Source organism: Varroa destructor, unplaced genomic scaffold (genome assembly GCF_002443255.2).
Source record: "Varroa destructor unplaced genomic scaffold, Vdes_3.0 BEIS01000005.1, whole genome shotgun sequence".
NCBI lineage: Eukaryota > Metazoa > Arthropoda > Arachnida > Mesostigmata > Varroidae > Varroa > Varroa destructor.
This window is the reverse complement of record NW_019211458.1, coordinates 30,710,445-30,731,522: the sequence shown is the minus strand read 5'-3', so window position 1 is coordinate 30,731,522 and position 21,078 is coordinate 30,710,445. Positions and strand designations below refer to the sequence as shown.

Sequence of the window (21,078 nt, the reverse complement as noted above, 5' to 3'; positions counted from 1 at the left end):
TTCAATGAAATTTCATCCTTCTCATGCGTAGAAAATATCTTAGCAATCAATTATGGCATACGAGAAAAAAACAGGAAACGCGGTTTAATTCATCTTCCCATAGTAGTTCCTATTTGAAATACAAGTTCTGCCTGGTGGCTTAAACACACTGCGTATAGGCAAAAAAACAATTCGTTTGGGCAGACATTTGACATCCACGTACGCTCATAGTAAACTTGATTCAGCTATTATATACGCTGTAGCTAAATGCAGACAGCGTAAAGATCTTACAACTTTTCGGCTTAACTTTAATTAATTGCAACTTTACCAGGTCGCATTATTAAAGTGCTAGTCACTTCAATTTATGCGAAATGTTCGGAGAACATTGATATTGTGAGAATTTATGTAGAATCATAATAAAGTAAGGTAAAGTGCTATACTATTGAAACTGATATAATAGATTTACCTTTTCAAACTTAAAACCAATCATGGTAATGACAAATTACAAAAAAACTCAATGAAAACCATTCTAACACTGAAAATAGTCTAAATACATATATGGTCCAGTTATTGAAGTCCTTATGAACGGCAAGGTCCTACTGTGCCTTGTCTGCATGCACTGTATCTATCATCAATGCCTTTGACAGGATGATACAGATTTAAGCGGTTAGTATTGAAGGGTTTATTTCACAAATTTGATACCATTGTCACTCCTAGAATCAAAGCGAACACCAACTTAAGTCAATTTTTTTTTAAAACAAATTGCTATTTAGTTTCGTATAGATTTTTCGTTCTAAATTAAGACGTAAAACTTCCGAATCGAACACAAACTGAAGTAAGAGCAGGATTTATTCTATGAGGCACTTTGATCGGCGGTTTTATTCTTCCCGGATGAGTCTGCTGCTTTTCTACAAGCTCTTGTTACGCGAGTACGTAGCTGAACTACTCCTAACATACCCGCACAGGACCATCAGATGCATTCTATCTTTTTCAAAAAAATTTAGAATGCGTTAGCTTGTTTTTGAAAAGCGCCGAAGTTTGTTTAAAACAAACGTTTGATTTTTTTTTAAAACGTCGTGTGAGCTACACCAGAGTTCGGATCATAGATAGAATAAGCCAGGTGCCTCGATCGAGTACGCGCTAAACGTGTGCGATTGCGACGAAATCGTCTCCCGTAAAATGGGGTAATCCGAATAGACGCCTATCATTGTTAACTGAACGAGTGACGTATACTTTGAGGGGTCGGCAGACCCTTTGGATGTACCCTAGGGGTGGAAGGCTTACAGTACACTGCAACGTCTTTGCGTGCGGACGGTGAATTAATCGGGAAATTTATTAAAACGAGAGAAATTTTTAATAAACAAAGAAAACCCAAACACCGTCGGAGTAGAGAAAAACTGCGCTATTGGAAAAATAAAATTGGTACGTTCGTCAAGGACATCGAAATCTTGTTAACCCAACACATCGCGGAAACGACAAATTACTATAATGCGTTCATCCCATATGTCTTCACAATGTGAAGTGAGGCAGACAGAAATGGGATTATATAGGACAGTAGTGAAAGATTCTTCCATTCGTTTAACAAATCCAGAAAAAATGCCTGCTTTTGGTTAAAGATGGTGATGGCGAAGCTACTCACCAAAAATGCTTTCTGGTGAGTAGCAGCTCACGCAAAAAGGAATTTCCATTAATCGTATACCTGTTTGAAAAAGTCCCGTATGGGTCTCAAAAACGTTTGTAATAGACAAACAGTGGTAAATGAAGCTTGAGTGTCTATCATCACAAGTTTTTCTGAGTTAGGGAGGATTCCTATGATTTAGGTATACAAGCTCCCGAAAGCCGATAACCTTGTGGAACCTTGAGGTGTATATCAGTAACGTTGACAAGAGAGAACACTTCGTGGGGATGATGGAATCTCCGGAGATAAATCAGCGCAGTCTGTAGCGCCATTTATCCAGAACCCGGTTTATCAACTGCTGGCACAGCATTGCCCGCTTGAATAAAGATGGAGCGTCTGGGGTTAAAAAAAACAATTCTCCCCTTGTCACCTCGTGCCACGAAAATATGCTAATAACCACTTGTCGGCCCCAAAATGGAGCCTGCCGTGAACGTACTCGACCTCCGGTAATTTACGTAAAATCGGATCAAGCCTTTTTTTTTCCACCATAACGACCGGAAAAGAAACCCACGGACTAGACAAGATTTTGATGACGTTATCATTTAATGTACATTACACTTCTTTTGAGATGTGAACCCGTATCGAACCGACTCGCCTTTGGTGGGCGTACAGGGAACAGATATCATGGTGGGTACGGTATAACTGACGAGGTACGTCGTAAACGTTTCTATCGACTTCTTGAATAAACGTCCGAATTCTAGTCAGGCCTGCTCGCATGAAACGGTGTTTTGATCGTCAGGGGGCGTACCAAAGGCTTCTAATGCAATGAGCGGCACACGCACTTAAGTTCGGCCTAACCTAATATTATTTTTCTCATAGACCTGAGGAGTTCTTATCAACGTACCTCGAGCTTGACAAGGTTGTCTGACTAATAACAAACATGTATGACTGTTCAAGTCAGTTAAGTAAAATGGTTGGAGCAATAAGTACAATGAACAGCACAATGAGCAACCTATTTATTGCATAGAAAGAACTTAGAAGCACAATTGACAACAGTTGCGGTAATGAATCCATAGTGTTTCATGTTGAAAACGCCTAGGTTACGGCACGGGTAAATGAGCTGGAAAACTTATTCAAATCTCACCGCAGTTATTATTTGTGATGATTAGAATTTGGTAGAACGTCGCCGTACCCACGCGAAGTAATTTTCTCAGATGAAGAACTTGTTGTGCTAACCAGTAAACCTTGCGTATTTCCGATGCAATAAAATTAATCAGTTGATGACCGGCATGGATGTTGAACTCATATGTTAAGTAGAACTTACCGACATTACGCATTCTCACTAAAGTGAACTTCCCGTCAGTGATTGTGGCCAGATTAAGAACTTCGCTTTTTCGTGCCATGAAACACGATGACATTTACTCGAATGGTTGTAGACTTCAGAAGGTGATTTATATAGTTGGGTGTCGAGCTTGTAAATTCTTCGGTCGTTCAGCTCCGCCTATCATAATGCCGCCTTTATGCCCTGCATCAGACATCGAGTACAGTCACTCTCACAATCTGCCTCCGGTTTCGCGCATCGGCTTTCAGTAAAAAGGCTTTCACCGATTTCTTCCTTAGTACATAACAAAAGCTATGCCACGGACGATCGATATCACCTGAATTCAACTTTTCGGGTGACTCCTGTCGCGACGGTACCCGAAAACGTGACACATCAACAGTCAGCTCTTTGGGCCCACTGCAGCGCTACTCGACTAATTAGACGTGACGCTGTTGATTGTTGTTTTTAACTCTTGTTTCTTTCTGGCAAGTTGGGATCCACATGTTTGTTAAAACACTCAATACGTTCAAAGGTGCAGTAACTTGCTAGCCACGTCACGCATAGGACCATTAGTATGTTTTTCGTGTTAATTTTCGAAATCCTTTAGTCTCTCTAGTCGACAACGTGTTGATAGGGTTGAAGTTGGCCTTAAGATCTCCAGCAACTATGGCAGTTAGTCACGCACCGCAACTTTCTTAAGACGTTCCAAGGTATCGAAATAGCTTTGATCATTGATCGAGTTTAACAGAGGAATGGCCAAATAGGAACACGTTGTTTGGTATAAGCAGATGATTAGCGATGAAACAAATTCCGATGTGTTGATTTTCAAAAATCTCATCGATGGTGAATTCTACGATATTAAAAAAGATTGCCTCCTGCCAAAAATACCTAAAAAACCTCTTTGCATTAATTCTGAAGCTTGTATATTGTATGTATTTTTGTGCGGGTCTATTTTCAACAATAATAGTCTAAAAAGTAATTATACGCATAAGTTCCGTCGAAGCACCTGTAGTAAATGCTAAACGATATAGCGCATGCGTACACATATCACCGCGACGTCGCTCACAAATACAAAATATATTGTAAATACGGAATTAAAACTGTAAGAGTAGTTTTTAGTGGGTTTGATTTACATCCGCAGAAATTTTATAATAATACGCTACATGCTGAAACGTTTCCCGTCGTTTGACTTCTTACCATAAGCACTGGCAGAAAAAAATTTGTTTGAGGTGAAAAAAATTAGCTGCATATTCGCGCTATAGTCTTCACTCGAAAGGATCCTGTCGAAGTACATTCTACATAGACCCTAACAAATAGGCCAAGCGTGCCATGTTAAGCATTAGTGCCGAGTTCGTTCTCTAAAGCTGGATAATGGTCCCTCACATCGAATCTCCCCATTTAGAGACAAAACTTTAGCCTGTTTTCGCGGTGAGCCAGGTGTGCAGATGCCTTTTTTTTCTATACAGCCTATACACGCACACCAAACACGCATATCCGATCAGAATCAGGGAAAGTACTTTTCACATTTGTGTAGCACAGTACTTTGACCGAACGCAGGGGAAATATAAGTTTTGCCGCAATAGTTGCTTGTGTATTTATGCGTACATATATAAGATATTAGTTGCTCTTGTAGCAACTTTACTCTGGTTCGTAGCAGCATGTAAGGCTTCTACATAGAACAGTTATTCATCTAGATAGACGTTATAGTCAATTGCTACAAATTGGTAAATCCAAAAATCATGTTCGACTTTCGATAGCAGTAAGCATTCTTCAGGTGAAGACCCAACGATTATTGTTAGAATGACCAACGTATTGGCTATAAATACCATCTATTTCCAAGTGTCGGGCCGCAGGAGGTTTGCAAAACAAGAGCTTCGGCCGTCGATTCGCTTTGAGACAAATAACTATCTCTCAGTGTATATCAGCAACTAATTATGTTCGCGCGAGAAAAGACTGCTCCACAAGATTTCTCGCTATTCGTTATATCTTGAAGGCGCATAGATTTAGTCAAAGAAGGATTGGGGAGAGTTGATATGTCTCACAGACACGCTTAGGACGGAAAGGCGTCCTAACCATTATGAAGTTACGATGCTTGTTGGTACTCAAGTGATGCTGTTAACAGTCTCATTTCTTCACCGTTCTATAAAAGACTGCTATTACGTGCGTGAGGTACGTTCACAAGTGTATACAATGTTCGCAGCGTCTTTCTGCGCACGTAAGTTGACTCAATTTAATTAGCCACTGAATGCAGCCACTTAGCCTGTTGTCATAGGAATACAAAGGCAACTGGCGTAGTAATCGACAACTGTTCGACCTCAGCGATGTATAGCAATGAGTCACGAGATACAAGAACGCTGAACGTCTGCTGCGATCGACACACCGGAAAAAACTTCTCCCGTGATTGAAAGCATTATTTCCAACCTAAGTTCTCGTTCTTGTGGGCCGCGTTCGTTTCTCTGCATAATAACTAAATGCATCTAGCCTACGGAACTATAAAGCCAATAGCACACAAGAACTGCTTGCACGTCACGCTACGTAAGGGAACTTTTTCCACTTGGTATTACCGGTTTAGAGGCTGATCCTATGGCGTAACTGGCGCGAACTCATTTCCATCACTCGACATATAGCCACAACGTTCCCAGCCCGTGAAAATGGCATGTGTACGCTCATCGCACCGTCTAGATCAGAAAATTGTGCCTTATTTGGCTTAGTTTTACAGACTTCAATGCTACCACCAATGCTATCGCGATTATCCACGCCGTTGACGAAGCTACTATTCAATACAAAGTCAAGCGTTTCTGCCAGTTCGCCTGCAAGAAAAAATACCCCACCGATTAATTTTCTGCTGTCGGTCGTGTGTGTAGATTGTGCAGGCTTACGATGAGGGACTGAGAGCGAGCGTCAGCGAAGAAGTTGCAAAATGGTGGACTGGAGAAACCAGGCATCCCAGCGTTGGTTGAAGCGGTGTGCGCTCTGTTTAATAAGCCGCTCAGATCAGAAAGGAACATCATGGCTAAACAGGTACCGCTCTCGCTAACCGACATTGTATCTCTTTATCCAGACTACCCATATGTGTTCTATTGTCGATTTGAATTACTGAACGCCAACCTGCCAATGGTGTGTCCTGGCACTTGCTTAGACTGTGCAAGCTTCATCCGAAGTGCCCTTTGCTACAGCGGTTATCTTAATATGAAGGTAGCACGATGTCGCAGATTCTGGGTTCTATCAGCGAATTATGGATTGCGAGTCTGCCGATGTGACCCACTTGCAGCCTGTGAGCTGCTTACGGTCGTCCCTGGAAAACGCTGATCTATCTTAAAATTACGAGTCGTTTATCTGAGCGACTAAGTGATGACGCTCTTGCAAAGTTGGCAGTGACCGTCTTTGGCACACTGGCTGTAAAACATATTTTCGGCATAACCGCTACCCTGGACTATGCAGGCATCGAAACCGTCGGACGTGTCTTGGCAGAAAATGGGTACAATGGTGAAGAGCTAGCCGTCATTACCAAGACAATCTCCAATCTTGGGGCTACTGGCATCGAAAATGTCCGAAAAGTTGCTCCATGTGCGATGGGAACTCTTACCAAACTGCTCTACAATGGCCACGATGTAATCGTTCTATGAAATGCGGTCACAGCTATCGACAATAGCGGCCGCTCGGTCAGTTTTCCGCGACGAGGAGTTTTTCAAGAGAATTTGTTGGCGACGGTTGTTAATATTATGAAAAATCAACAGGACGTCGAGCTTATCAAGATTGCTTTTTGCACTGTCAGAGTAAGTAAACGGTATGAAGACGATAGAAGATCTGGAGTTTTCAGATCGTTTGGAAGATGTGCAGTGGCACGAAAATGAACAGATTAGTAATACGGCTATCGGACTAATGGACATTCATTGTAGGTACTGCGACAGGGTAGGGACCTCGACACAAATATTAAACTATTATAACTACTCAATACAAAACAGACGGTGTGCATTTTAAACGGCTGCTTTTTTCTAGCTGGCCAGAAACTTGAAAGCCTCATACTTATTTATTGCTTAATTGAAATGTCGCTCGGAACTTACCTTTGCTCCTAATGACCGATTGCTCGGTTACAGACATAAGAAGAAAACGTTTTCCTCTCTTGAGTGTACAGCAATGACGACTTTCTCAGAGATATCAAATGCGAGAAATCAAACTGAATCAAGTAACAGGACACGAAAAATTGGCCCTTGCGAACCCACAAAGCTAAGAAAATAGGATATTTGTAACCACATAATTGCTCCACTAGAAACTGTTCTGTTCTTCACCCTGCTGAAGTTCAGCCTAGTTTTCTCTAAGGGTGAAGAGTCTTAATCGGCACTTCTGGCTGGATTGGATATATAATCGAATCAGCTTTCCAGCTGATTCTCGCAGCCAAATCCTCCAGCTAAATGAAGCCTAAATAACGAATATATATATATATATATATTTCTTTATTCCTACCGATTTCTTTTTTTATAACGAAGCCATAAACCTTAGGTGTACTCATCGAAAACGAGATACATATTGTTGCTACATTAGCTAGGCAACTTAAAGCTTAGCTGTCGTTGGCCATAGATGGAAAAGCGCAGGAATGAATGCATCCCTATAACTACGTAACAGGAGAAGTGGTCAGGCATCAGCGACGTGATTCGATTTAATCCTCGCAAAATCGAACAACCGTTAAAATCGCGTGTCAGAATAAATGTAAACAAAGCACAAACTGTGCCATATATGTTCTTCCAGTCAGCTGGTCGTTCTTAATGCTCGGTCGCACATTTATCCAAAGGAATTGTATACCGGTTTCTAACTATGTGCTTCAACCGAAAGCCGTCTAAGTTTAACATGCGATTTCCGCACATTATAATAGTAATTTATTATTATAATGTAACGTTTATATATATTATAAAGTAGCGTTGTCAATGTGTATTTTGCTGCGCATAAGAAGTGTAAAACGTATACCTTAGCTAGAAAAAAAAATAGGTCGTTTGAAAAATTTCGCAGAAAAAGCGCAAATTCTGACAGATAAATAGCCGCATCCCCTACACAAAGTAGGTCAAGTTAAACAGCGCCTGGAAGAGTAGGCGTGCGCGTCGGCCTTGGCTCTTGTTTTTCTAGCAATTTGAGGCTATGTTGTAGAATAAGACGCCCTCACGGCGCGACAAAGACGGAGCCTCGTCGAAGTTTACGGCCTCGAATAAATCATGTCCATTTTGCGAATTTGTTGTTGTTAACATTAGACACTATAAGTGCTTGGCTAACGGTATTTTTGAATGATAACCTTGATGCAATGAACTGGTTATTATATAAGGAGTTCGGGAAGTTCTCTTAAATTTGCGTGAAGACGTAACGTACTCTTATTGAGTACGTCGTTTCTGCACAAGGTTAGCTACATAAAGTTGAAAGAATAGAATTTCTTCCTCGAAGTTTACGTAAATGTAATGATATAGCATTAACACTTGCGTGTAAACAAGATCGTGATTCATCTCTAGGCCACTTGCAGGTAATAGACAGGCTACCGCAATGAGGACTGCAAGGTAAGATAACAGATTTAGACTAATTTGTGGTAAAGTTGTGTGGGTGAACACTGGACGACGACGGTTCTTCGTAGTTGGAAAACAAAATAGATTACGATACATTTCCTGCTTAGCAACTCGTATGCGAATTCGTAGAAGATGTCGCCAGAGTGACATAAACCATTGACGGGGATTAGCTAGTAATGAAGATCAACTGCACAGAGCGAATAGTCCTGCTACCGGTAGTCGCTTCCATATGGACCATTTGGAAATAATCAGATGGATTCTAACCTCATCTATACTTCGAACCGTCTGCGCTATGCGTTAGCTACAGTCGCAACTGTGTTCGACATAACAACGACAGCTTAAATTTGTCAGCTTCAGCTGACCGGCAAGGCCGCCGTAAGTGACGCAAAACTTCACAAACAAGCCTTCACCTGCTTCGAAACCAATTATCTGAGCGGGTCGATTAAACGGCAATAATTAGAGTTTCAAATGAATATATCAAGATATATTGAATTGCACAAATTTGGACGTAACGTAGATGATGCCCATCGATTACGATCGCCGGTCTGATAAACCTCTAAAGAATAAACCTCCAGTTTGACAGTCGATTTTTTGGTTTACAGCTGTCATTACCTACAAATGTCATGTCGCATTTGTCTCAACACACAACTTTCAAATGGATTATGCTATATATAGACGATCATATGAGATTCTAGGTGATACCTATTATAGTTTCGCCCTAAAAGCGCCTTTTGGTAGGTGAAGCACAGAGCCTACAGCTGGCCGTGGAAGACCAAATCAAATCATTCTTACTAATACTACTTTATAAAAAATATCCTAGAGGGAAAAAAATAAATAGCCCCTTGATTGTGGAAGTTCATTTGAACAGCAATTTCCACATGAGTGAAAAAAGATGTTACTACAGAAGCAAGCCACTGTAATCCAGCAGACGACTTTTAAATAGGGATGTAAGCCAAAAAGAAGTCGAACTGTCGTTAAAAATTAAAAAGCAACGAGGAGATGTTGGCCACTCGAAAAAATGGCCTCAAAAAGTTTTATAATACATGATGAGAAGATCGCGATATATATATATATATATATATATATATATATATATATATATATGCGAGCGGTGAGAATACGATCAAAAAATCAACCACATAGCGGAAATCAGATATTGCAGGTCCTTTGCCAACAAAAAAGGCTACTTTTTCCTCGACGATTGTTAGTTGTGCTTCCGTGACCAATAGATTTCTATTCTGTTTTTTGCTTGTACCCAAATAACGATGCTTTCATTGTTAGGAACGTTCTTCGTTTGAGCTGTAGGTACCCACCGCTTGAAGTGCTTTCAAATGCGGCTAGGACTGAGGCACGCACGTCAGTGGGATGACATCTCGTTGGCGGCATTTAGCTTGCGTGATTTGCCATCACAGTCAAACGCCACAATGCTAATATGTATTGGTTTCATCTTGACGTTATCGTGCCCTACGGAAAGCATGATTTTAATAATGTATTGAAAACTGGCCAGCTTTTAAAAATAGTTTATAACGGAAATGCGTAAGCCGTTTGACGAGGTCCACCTAAATTTGTCCTAAATTTACTATCTCATTCTGTTGTCGAGTACCAGATTATTAATTGAATGTACCCATTATTACCATGTGACCGCCTTAAACGTACTTAAAAAATACCTGGTTTAGACGAAAGTCAATCGGGTAGGCTGACTTCTTCTTGGCTGAGATCTTCAAGGCTGAATCTTTTGCTGAGGCATTAGTAGGCATTGCAGAAAGGTAAAACATTGACCAACATAGGGATTTAACAACATTGGCGCTAGCATTTAACACTATTATTATTATGAATACCTGGCAAATGTAAACAAACTCTCGACTGAACAGACCATTGGTCATAACGTTCGTTCCCTTACAATGACATTTGACAGAACAAAACATGATGAAAATAGCAATTTTTCTTCTCCAATGCCAAAATTGAATCCGTTGTACAAATAATCCATACTGAGCAATCAATAGGATACGTATTAATGGTTTCTGCTTAATATACAAGGGTGTTTTTAATCGGAAAGGCCCAGCCTCGTCGTGACCTGAAACCGGCCTACGCTGGAAATACATTCGATTGTTTTCTGCATCACACAAGAAGCCAACAAAAATCCTTCCCATATTGTTCTGACTGTCCGATAGATGAAAACGTTCAAGAAAAACCGAGATACATCTCCAGAAAATAACTAATTAAACAAATAGTATGATCACCAATCAGCCTATCTGCGTGAAATCTTTAAGGAAATTCTAGACTTCGTAGAAGCCCACAACTGACGACTGTCTTAGTATTATACAGCTGGCCTTGTGGTCATGTGCCCACTGACAAAAATTACGAATATGTGAAATGGTCGTCGAACTTCCAAACTGGGCATAGACACAATCAGCGCTGGGTGCCAGCTGTCTGAAGCAGTGATTTACTTCGAAACGTGAACATTTATTTAAAGCATCTAATAGTTCTATACCTTAGTGCCTATCTCTGGGGAATCAACAGGCATACACAGAAGGATAGGTATATGTTTAATACAAGACTAACTTGTACTCCTTAAAGGGAAAGCGTACCATGTTGAATATCATATATTACGATGTTTTCCGTACAGGGGTTAATATCCAGGACGATGTACATAGCCAGATGTTAATGGATGGGTTTTGGTGGATCAGGTCCGTCGTATTACCCTAATTAGGAAAGAAATTTAAGAACGAGTTGCTAATATATCCCAGGCAGTTAACCCATTCCAGCGTCGTAAGTTTATGCGTAAACCAAATCTGTTTATGGTCAAAAACATTCGTTGAGAATAAATATCTCGACATTTTCTTGTTATTGGTGTCTATGAAGGTGTACAGTGTAGGCCTGGGTTATTCGCGATGATGGTAGCTTGGTTTGTAGTATTCTGCTATACACCGATATTACGTTACGCGTAAACGTTTATGGGTAATCGGGCACCTTAAATATGGAAAAAAAAAAAAAACTTGCTCAAATGCTTTCAAACAGTAACACAGTAAGAGTAAACATAAACAAATAGACTAAATATATATAGATAGATACGCAATGTGCATAAGATTGACATTATTTCTTATAACAACGATATAGCATTCTCACTAAGGAAGAAGATACCCGCTAATGACGTACACGATATCAATGCTGTGATTAAATAAAGCAACAACACCAAATGTACTATCCTTTCTAATGATCATCCAAATGTTAGCCTTAATAGTGGACACGAAAGACGAAATATCTGTTGTCCTAAGCCATAACTAACATGAACGAATAGATACTATCGTAACATGACTGACACCCTTAAACATTTAATACGCAGGCCAATCTTAAATAGATTAAATAGATTTTTGTTTCATTTCCGACCCGCTGCTTTGAAGCGGACATTGATTCACTGAACGCCTATCGATAAAACAATGGATCGCAGAAGAACTTCATAGCAGTTACCAAGCGTTTATCGCAACTTCAGTCAACTTTACATTCGAATTCGCTTAGCCTTTAGCATCGTCGACTATTGCTATTGCCGCTGTTGTTGACTAACAAAAACCCTCTTAAATGTCGACCAAAGGGTCTCGGGCGGCAAGCAATAGCCTGATTCAGGTAATGCTACGCTACGCAAAGGGAAGCGATTAGATAGTACCGTACAGGAAGTCTGACGTGCGCGATCTCCAATCCCAACCCATAACGCGAAATTTTAAAAGCATTACTAATTCATACTTGACTAGCGGTTACGCTGAAAACGCAGCTTCACAGGATAAAGTCTGTAAACAAAGATGAAGGACAGCGTGTAGTAAGCCCATCTGTGCTGTTAGAAAGGGCCACACGTAGAACTGAAGACGCTCTCATCCTGTATACATATAGCAATCAACAACAAAAACAACAACTTACCGGGAAATGTAGCGGTAGCCAATGTTATATTTCTTGGTAACCTTCGAGTGCCAATCGAAGACGCGAAATCAGTAATATCGGAACAATCTGGGACGCTCTGCTTTTTGGTCGCGGAGGGCCGCCCAGAGTCGGCGGCTGAACAATTGCGGAACGTCGGAGATGAACACGAGGCGACGACTTGTGGTCAACTGACTTTGTTTTTGGTCTTCATTCGCTGTAATCGCTGGATAGGTTCGCCTACTCTTCTTCTTTCTTGGATGATTTCTTTTTTCTTGACGTTAGTCTTTCTTTTGGCTATTTTTCTAATGCCTACCTTGTTGTTGTCGACCTTATTGCTGTTGTGGTGTCATGCTGAAATACCGTCATGTGTAGCAATCGACGACGATGATGATCGATCAACTGATGTGTGAAATCACACGAGCCCAGGCAGCGGCTGGACGGAACCAATGAAAATCATTCCAAAGTACAATTGTCTTCGACCATCGAAATAACAAAAATAAGATTTCAGACGTTCTGGACAAGGCAACGTTTCAATATTGCTTCACCACGATTAATGGCTACGCACGAACACTGTGCAGAGTTCGCAGAAGGGAAACGTCGCACCTAGTGACGAGTAACGCAAATGATTACCGCCATTGCGTACATTCGAAATACTGCCGGTTTTTCCGATACTGATTTTATAAATTCGCTGGTAATTTAAAAGAGATTGCAGACGCTATTCAACGAAAGAAACATCTGGCTGTTATTTCGTTTTTAGACGGGACTGTTTAAGAAGGTTTTGTTGAGCAATACTTCGCCGTGCTCCAGAAAGATAAACGTCAGATAGTTTTTAGGGAAGCGTTGGAAGTCCCCAATACGAGTGTATAGGTTCCTGAAAGCAATATATAATGATTAGCAGATCACTAGGAACGGTTTGGATTCGTTCTAAGATCATTTAGCTGTTATAAGTATACTGCTTTATACAGTATTATAACTAGAACAGTATAGGATGAAAGATGTCCAAACTATAGTGTTACTCTTCGCAACAAACGATCAACTAAATACCTCAAGTTACATTGCATACGAGTAAACTATCTGGCTATTTATTAAGTTAAGAGTTGAACTTTTATGCTTTGTAAAGAGAAAGTGCATCTAATGAACTTTTCTATGTCAAGGCATAAAAAACAATCGTGCAGTCATTCTGAAATACGTATCTATGAATTGCAAAAATAACACGTTACATGTTCCTAAATTAGCGCTTGGGGCCGCAATTTCAGCCCGGCCACCCAATTGCAGCTAATGGTAACTATTTGCCGAGCGTCACCATGCGTGTTGTGCGTTGTTCGGAAACGTCTATGAAGTCTGATTGGGCGGGCCCCGACATCAGCCAATGCTAGCAACGTTATGTCGTCAATACGTACGGTAACAGGTTGCTAGACCTTTTCATTCAACTCAATTATAAAGCGATTTAAAACCATAGATTTTCGATAGTGCAATGCATAACAATGCGTCCACGCACGCCGCCTGCTGTTATTCTATAGTCGGAGCTGTTTTATACTCGATTAGAGTTAGATTTTCATTAAGCGCGCAGAGGTTTTTTCAACACGTTTTCGTTTTCTCTCTTTTGCCTTTCGTGCAGTAGCAATTGTTCTTACGTACCCTGTTTGTACCATATCACAGCTGTTATGATTTCAGCTGTCGATTAGTATTGTATTCTCGCGTAGCGGGTCGTTTATGTCGCCGCTTATGAAGCAGGCTATTACACGCGCTATTCCGAGCGCGACTACACCGATGCGACGGACCTCATGGATTGGTGGCTGATTCAGGGCGACCCTCGCCCGTGGCGCGACGTGCGGTTTAAGAGTGCCGCAGTTCGGTCCGCAAGCGTCACAAACGTCCAACAGACAACCGTTAAGCAGTGAAGTCTGATCGCTCAGACACTCTTACCTTGTGAGGTGCAGCAGTCTCGTTCGCAAGCGCTAGCCTCCTGTTGTTGAAATCTCATCCGGGCGTAAGAATAACTTTGTTGTCTTCTAACCGTTGCTTGAACTTTTTGTGTAGGTGACCCACGTCGCGTGAACGATGCCTTCAACAAAGACGAAACAATCCGGTTGGAAATTTATTGCGCTGTTCATCTCTATCGGTCTCTTCTCTACCCTGATGACGTTTGCGCGTAAGTGGAAGTTTTACTGTGTAGGGGCTCGGCAAGCGCAAATCGCTTGAGCAATAACGTATCGCATCAAATGTCGTGTTTTCGTGGTTCTGGCTTGTTCTGCTATACTTTTGGCCAAGGCGGGGGGCTGACGTCTGAAGGTGGATTACCAAATTCATTTAACCGGCAGTAGACGAAGAGAGAATGAAGAATTTGGCATGCGTCTAGTGTTTAGCGGGCGTTACGCTAACTTAAAGTGACTCGTAGCGATAAACGCGAGGTCCAACAGTCGAGGCGTTAGCAAATGTTATTGTTACCGCTTACGGGACAGCGCCAGTGAATGGCAGCGGCAGCAGAGCTAGTAACGACGGCCTTATCAAAAACAAAAAGCAACAAAACAGAAGGTCGATACGGATTCCCAAAGCTGTGACGCTTTTCATTGTAACGGCTGTTGCCCGGCCGGTGCTAACGGTGATGTAGCGCTGATGTGGTTGGTGATGAAAATAGAAAACGGGATAGCGAAAAAATGCAAAAAAAGTACCGCCACCGTCGTTGAGGCGCCTGTTTCGGATTATTTTCCCGGATTGTGGCGAAATAATGGTATTCATTGAAAAGCCGCGACCGACTGCACCGGCAGGACAAGGAAGCGGGAATGCAGTAATATGCCTAGTACAAATAATGATACTTATATAGAATTGATTTTATATTGCTGTTACGATGATGGATGATAGAACCGGTCCGTATAATTGTGCTTGTTGCCTCACAGGTGATCGTTTAGAAGCCGGCTAAGGCCAATGGACTATATGTCGAATGTAACGGATTGCTCCTATGGTTCATTTGTCATCTGCTTAAAGTGCTTTGCTTTTCTTTTTTTTTTTTCGAAAATGACGCCGTACCTTAGTTCAAGATTTGTGGTCCGTGTGGTTGACAACAGTGATTGTTGAGCAAGACAGCCTAAATAATAACTATTTAAGATCTTGCGTCTGGCACAGCCGTTAGGTATTGCCTCGAACGGCTTGCCCCCAGCATGAAATAAAGTGTGTCTATATCCGAATTCGAACATAGGCCTCCATTTGCTCCAAAGAAAGAACGAAATACGCTACTCACGGAAACCCAGGTTGGAATGGGCAACCCGTAACCTACTAGGTACTTTCAATCGTCCACCCCACTCAACCGTAGGCTGTACATATTGGTGCCTATTTTAGATATATAACTCGTGCTCAACGAGCAGCAGCCTTCTCTCTGCCTTTTCTATTATATAATAGCTTAGCAGTGTCCAGCGTTAAAAAATATCTTTTCATATAATACTATAATATATATGTATATAATAATATACATGTATATAATAATATACATGACGTTGCGCTTACCCGTGTGTATAATGGAAAGCAAGGAGAGGTCATCTTGGTATTAACCCGCCGATTTGATTTTTGATCAAGCAATAAAATTCCTGAGGCCCCTTTGAGCGGCGCGTAATTTGGAATTTCCAACCAACCAATCCAATTTGGAGACCAACTTAATGTACAAAGTACATTTTTCTGCAGTGTTATAAATTGATTAACGTCCCATATCAATATTAAACTAGATGTTTCACGACCGGTACTACTTTTCGCTGTTCATTGGTATCGGTGTTATCAATACTACCACAAATTTAACGAGCTAGCATTTGTTTCTATAACGGAAGTCAATCAAATAAGAGCATTCATTTGTCCGTATCATATCCCTTGCATATCTTAAGTATAGAACACGTGCCGGCATCATACCCTTGACAATCACCTACACAACGCTACAGATATAACGTAGCCTGATCTAAATGTACAAGATAGAAGTGTTTGGCATAGGACCGAGGTGAGGGAGAAAGCGCGCTTCGCCTCGCTGCACCTCACTCGTTAGCTTATGTTTTTTATTATGTATTTTATTTATTTATTTTTTCGTCGTCGACGACTTTGTGTCAATTGTGTTTCAATAGCGGACTAATGGGTTCTATATACATTTTGTGTTCATGTTACAGAGGGCGAAAGTGGAGACCTGAGCCGGGACGATGATCCGCTCGAACAATCAAGTGCGTCTTGGTCACAGCGTGGCCGTTTGCAGTAACCGTCTATTCTGATAATATACGAAATAATAATTATAAGTGGTCGTAGGAGGCCAGCTCAGTGTAACAGAGAAAGCTCTGCTTAAAGTCCCTTCGGAAATGAGGTCAATTGAGTATGCGATTCTTCGCCATGCTCAACTTATCACAGTTTATTATCGGGATGAATATGTGATCTCGTTAGCTTAGTCTGATTCAAAATGTTAACCAACATGTAATTTTCACCTAATGTTACTTGTTCCAGGAGGCTGTTTTGAAAACGTACATCACGACTTCAGTCGACGTATTTCTGACGAGTCCCAACGCGAACTCGGACGCATCATGGGCGAAATCGCTGACGCTGAAGAAAAGTCGGTGAATTCAAAGGAGAAAGGCGCTATGTCCAAATATTTTCTGCGGGTCCTTAAGCGAGCAGAACACGTTGTCATGGTATAAGAACGTAGCTTAGGTGTTTCCGAAAATATTAGAACTTCCATTTGTCTATTTACTTCTTTTAGGAACTAATTATTTTCGTTTATGAGTAAGTTCTTAGGTGTGCAAGTCGTAGAAAATTATACACCTTGTGTTTTCACATGTACACCGCGCGCATACGTATAAAAATAGCCTCATCATGTGAATTTATCTTACTCTTATAATTATTTTCTTTTTGATTACATTTTAAATACATTTTGATATTTCTTACTGCAATGAAAGGCTATGCAGGTTCAAATATTACAATACATACAATATGTACGTGAAACACAGTATCTGGTATACAGATGGTATGTAACCGTTTGAAGAAGCAGTCTTCAATTACAATTCATTTGTGTTTTATAAGCTAAATTGTCATACGGCGAAACCATATAAAGAACGGTGACTTACATCTTTCAAGGGCTCCAAGCTAATCAATCCGATTATGACCGTCGACTGCTATTCACTGTGGGTTTACAGGGCTCCAAATCATTTACGATCAAAGACAAGACTCAGATGAAAGCTTTCTTGAAGCATCTGAGGGTAAGTTGAATCAGACAAGGTTCTGCATACGCTTCTTCTACCATATTATTATAAGCAACATACTGGGCAGTTAGCTAGATGTCTATGTACTTCAAGCATTAGCGCAAGCTGCGGCGATGCTAGAAAGATCTGATCTGACACGGCCCTTTTTAGCTTTTTGCACATGACCCGAAGAAAAGCACAAGTTTCACGGCAACTTGAAAGTTTGACAGTCTTTTCTGAAGATGACGGATTAAACTTGATATGGCGGGTGTAAGTGAGGCAAACGAAATTTGTCAACTACCGTATTCTTTTGAATCGTTCTACGTCACAAAGAATCTTTGTGCAGTCAAGTCTCATTATGTTGTCAGCAGTAAAAAAAAAAAGCAGTAATGACGGCAATGTTTACGCAGTTCGTCGCTGAGTGAGGAAAGATTCTATTTTGAAGGCCTGTTTTTACTCCAGCCATTTTGCTTGCAGGAGTTCCCTACATCATGTCTTTGATGAGGTTGTTCCTGAAAGTTTCCTGTCCTTGGTTGTTGTCCGGTGACCTGAACGTAAAGTTCAAAGTTCGGTAGGGCTATTTATGACAAATGTGCACCATATAGAGATTAAGGGTTAATAAGGTTACTCGCGCGTCTTCGAAGATTTGTATTAACTGTATAGATGTGGCAAACTGTGATAGATTTTCATGCGCGGCCTCCACAGTTTGATGTCTGCCCTGGCCATCCCATCCTTGTTATGCTTGGAAGGAATTCTTCGTCATCCTCGAGCGGATCTCCTGAACAGCCAGTTCTCACTCGGCTACATGACAGCGTCTTGACAGGCTGATATCGAGAGTTCAGCCTGTAATTGAAATAAGTTCGAATTCTCACCTGAACTAAGGCGTCATGGATTCTGTGTCAACAAATGATACAAATAGCACCGATGAGGTCGCATACAGCAAATCAAGGCACGAAATATAGAAGGGCATGGCGGCTCGTAAAAAATACCCTTTATAATGATCAGCACCGTTAAGAGCCAATACGTGCAAATTGAAGAAATTTGTCAAAGATCCTCTTGCACTAGAGGAAAATTTTGAATTGTTCTACTATCGCAACCTCAACTCTGAACATCAAGTCCACAATTCTCTGTTTATTGCTGACAAGCCCAAGGGAAATTTCATAAGCAGCATCAACTATCGGCCGTGCATCCTTTAGGATAAAGTATCTCAGCAAGGCTCAGATTGTTTTAAATAGCACGAAATGAATGGTGGACAACGGTGTGCAGCTGATGTCCCAGGCAGATTGTTAAGCACCGCCGCGTTAGCCTTGACACGCCTTCTCGCCAGTCTATCAACCTAGTCATTGAGGTGGGATCCTTTTCTACTGGGTTAAATAGCGCGAAGATTGTTTCTTAGTTCACGAAAGAAAAGGAATTCATTTGGCCTGTGAATTACCATCCAATACCTCTAGCAATTTATTTGTTTAAGGTTTTCGAAAGGATAGATTAGCAGACTTCATAGATACTTTGAAAGTGTTAGACCTACCTTACTTACTTAATTCGTTTTGCGGAAGTCTTGAACGACAGAACTGGCCATAGCGCATTTGGCGGGGGATCACAGATGACATTGACAATGGAGAGCTCTGTCTTGATGCATTTCTAAAAACTGCAACCGTCTTCAGTTGTTTCAGTTACTCGATCCTTCTGAAAATACTATAAAGCATCAGGTGCACACCGATCACCATCGATAGCTTCAAGGGTTACCTTTCGGAAGACGACAGGCAGTGAAGATTGGTCTTCTTAACTTTGCGTTGGAAAAAGTAAACCTCGGAACACTTCAAAAGTCAGTTCTCAAGCCATACATGAATTTTGTTCTGTTTAAAATTTTGACGGCCTATATGTACGGTCATCACTTAGGCGGAGTGCACTCCATGCTTTTTTGCATTCAGTCTATCAGGATTGCTGACGATATACCGAGTTCTCTTGAGCATATGGAAGAGATTACATAAGTTTTCTGACCATTTAGTCTTGTAGTCAATTCCTTCAACATGTCATCGACATCCAACACATTTTACTTGATGTGGCTCAGCTTTTGTTTTGTCAGACTAATAAATGCTTGGGACTACATATTCCAGTGACGATAGAATGGCAGGCTGACTTCACAGCTTAGATGCCCAAGTCAATGCTCTTATTGTGGCACTCAGGAGACTGTGAAAACTGGAATTCTAAATGAAGTTTTTTTTTACTCGTGTTTACAAAGCATGACCGCGTCCAGTATTTTACCACGCGTTTCCGATACGGTAAGGTGGCTGTTTGAGGGCATCTCATGCGGCTGTGAAAACCATGTTTGGAAGAACCCGCACAGTCTGTGTGGGCAATTCCCGTACTTTAAACGGATTGTTTTTTGTCCATAAAATCTAACGCATGCGTTGTCGATAAAATATAAAAAAATATGCGAGTTTAGGGTATCAAAAGATATGATCTACTCTGAGATCTGATATCTGTTTGCTACCGTCGTTATCGATTTAATCATCTCGCCGTCGCCTTTAATGTTCCCTTCGCCGGTAATAGATCCGGTAGGCACACTCTTACTTGTCGCTTGCTTTTATCACTCCGCGTTCCTCTCCCTCGTGGAAATTGGCCTCTTAGCTCAGTGAAAAAAATTATGAGACAGATTCTCCAACATGTAAATAAGATCTAGATTATATAATTATAATAGAAAAAGTATAGGCATTTTCAGGTACTAATAGTAGAATGTAAAACGTCCTGTGCAGTATGAGGATTTTTTACCTTTTTTTCTGTGGGACCTTGCTCTCTGTCGAAACTGCAGCTTCGTAATAAGCCAAAAATTCAGATCAGTTCTAAATAACCAGCTCTAATGCAAATTATAATTTAGCATTTTTGTGATAACGGCTTGTTCGATGGATACGCGTTTATATCTCATACGCCTAACACATTTGGGAGGAAACAAAGAGAATGAACGGTAGCGCTCTACGCTCATGACTTTACGTGTTCCCTTATGGGTTTTAATTTCAGAACTGCATGCGTCACCCGCCGGCTTAGGCTGTTCAATTGTGTCAAATGGCCTCAAAAACGCTGGTCGTTTTCGGTACGTTTCAGTGGTGATGACGCTACTTGTAATTCGGAATCGAAAACTTACTGACATTACTTCATTCTGTATGCTGGCATAATAGCGATATCAATAAAATATACAAAAAAGTTTGAAACTGTCTTCGATCAAGATCAAAACAAGATAACAGCTGTTACGCCCCATCAATCTGCTGCAGATATGTATAGATTCATTCATACAGAGGGGCTTAAACAAGACAACTGCGGGTCAGATTGGGGTAGAAGGCTCGTCAATTCCAATTCATGTTCCTAACAATTCTTTGCTGTCTTCTTCTGTACACCATCATTTCGTTGATACAGAAATTCTATTACTTCAGTTTTATTTTAGTTTATGTTATTCATGAGATCTGCTTCTAATTTTCAAATTTTACTTAGAATATATTTTTAGCAAGCCTGTGCGCT

The 21,078-nt window shown here is 40.9% G+C and overlaps 1 protein-coding gene and 2 long non-coding RNA genes across 4 annotated transcripts; 1 reads left to right on the top strand and 2 right to left on the bottom strand.

Moving 5' to 3' along the window:
* Positions 1-10,990: 10,990 nt before the first annotated feature.
* On the bottom strand, positions 10,991-13,237 carry LOC147755550 (uncharacterized). The gene is made up of 2 exons (XR_015328637.1): positions 12,371-13,237; positions 10,991-11,431 (listed from the first exon to the last, which is right to left on the bottom strand). It is a non-coding gene; the product is annotated as an uncharacterized LOC147755550 (long non-coding RNA).
* A 988-nt stretch (positions 13,238-14,225) lies between these two features.
* On the top strand, positions 14,226-20,774 carry LOC111251950 (uncharacterized). Of its 2 annotated transcripts, XM_022809128.2 has the most exons (5): positions 14,226-14,522; positions 16,513-16,563; positions 16,838-17,022; positions 17,524-17,586; positions 20,584-20,774. In XM_022809128.2, the coding sequence occupies exons 1-5, from the start codon at positions 14,432-14,434 to the stop codon at positions 20,608-20,610; spliced, it is 417 nt and encodes a 138-aa protein (XP_022664863.1). In that variant the 5' UTR covers positions 14,226-14,431; the 3' UTR covers positions 20,611-20,774. The 2 variants fall into 2 exon arrangements, with proteins under 2 accessions (XP_022664863.1, XP_086846560.1); XM_086990434.1 differs by lacking the exon at positions 17,524-17,586.
* On the bottom strand, positions 16,713-20,308 carry LOC147755549 (uncharacterized). Its single transcript, XR_015328636.1, has 2 exons — positions 19,094-20,308; positions 16,713-18,411 (listed from the first exon to the last, which is right to left on the bottom strand). It is a non-coding gene; the product is annotated as an uncharacterized LOC147755549 (long non-coding RNA).
* Positions 20,775-21,078: the final 304 nt, after the last annotated feature.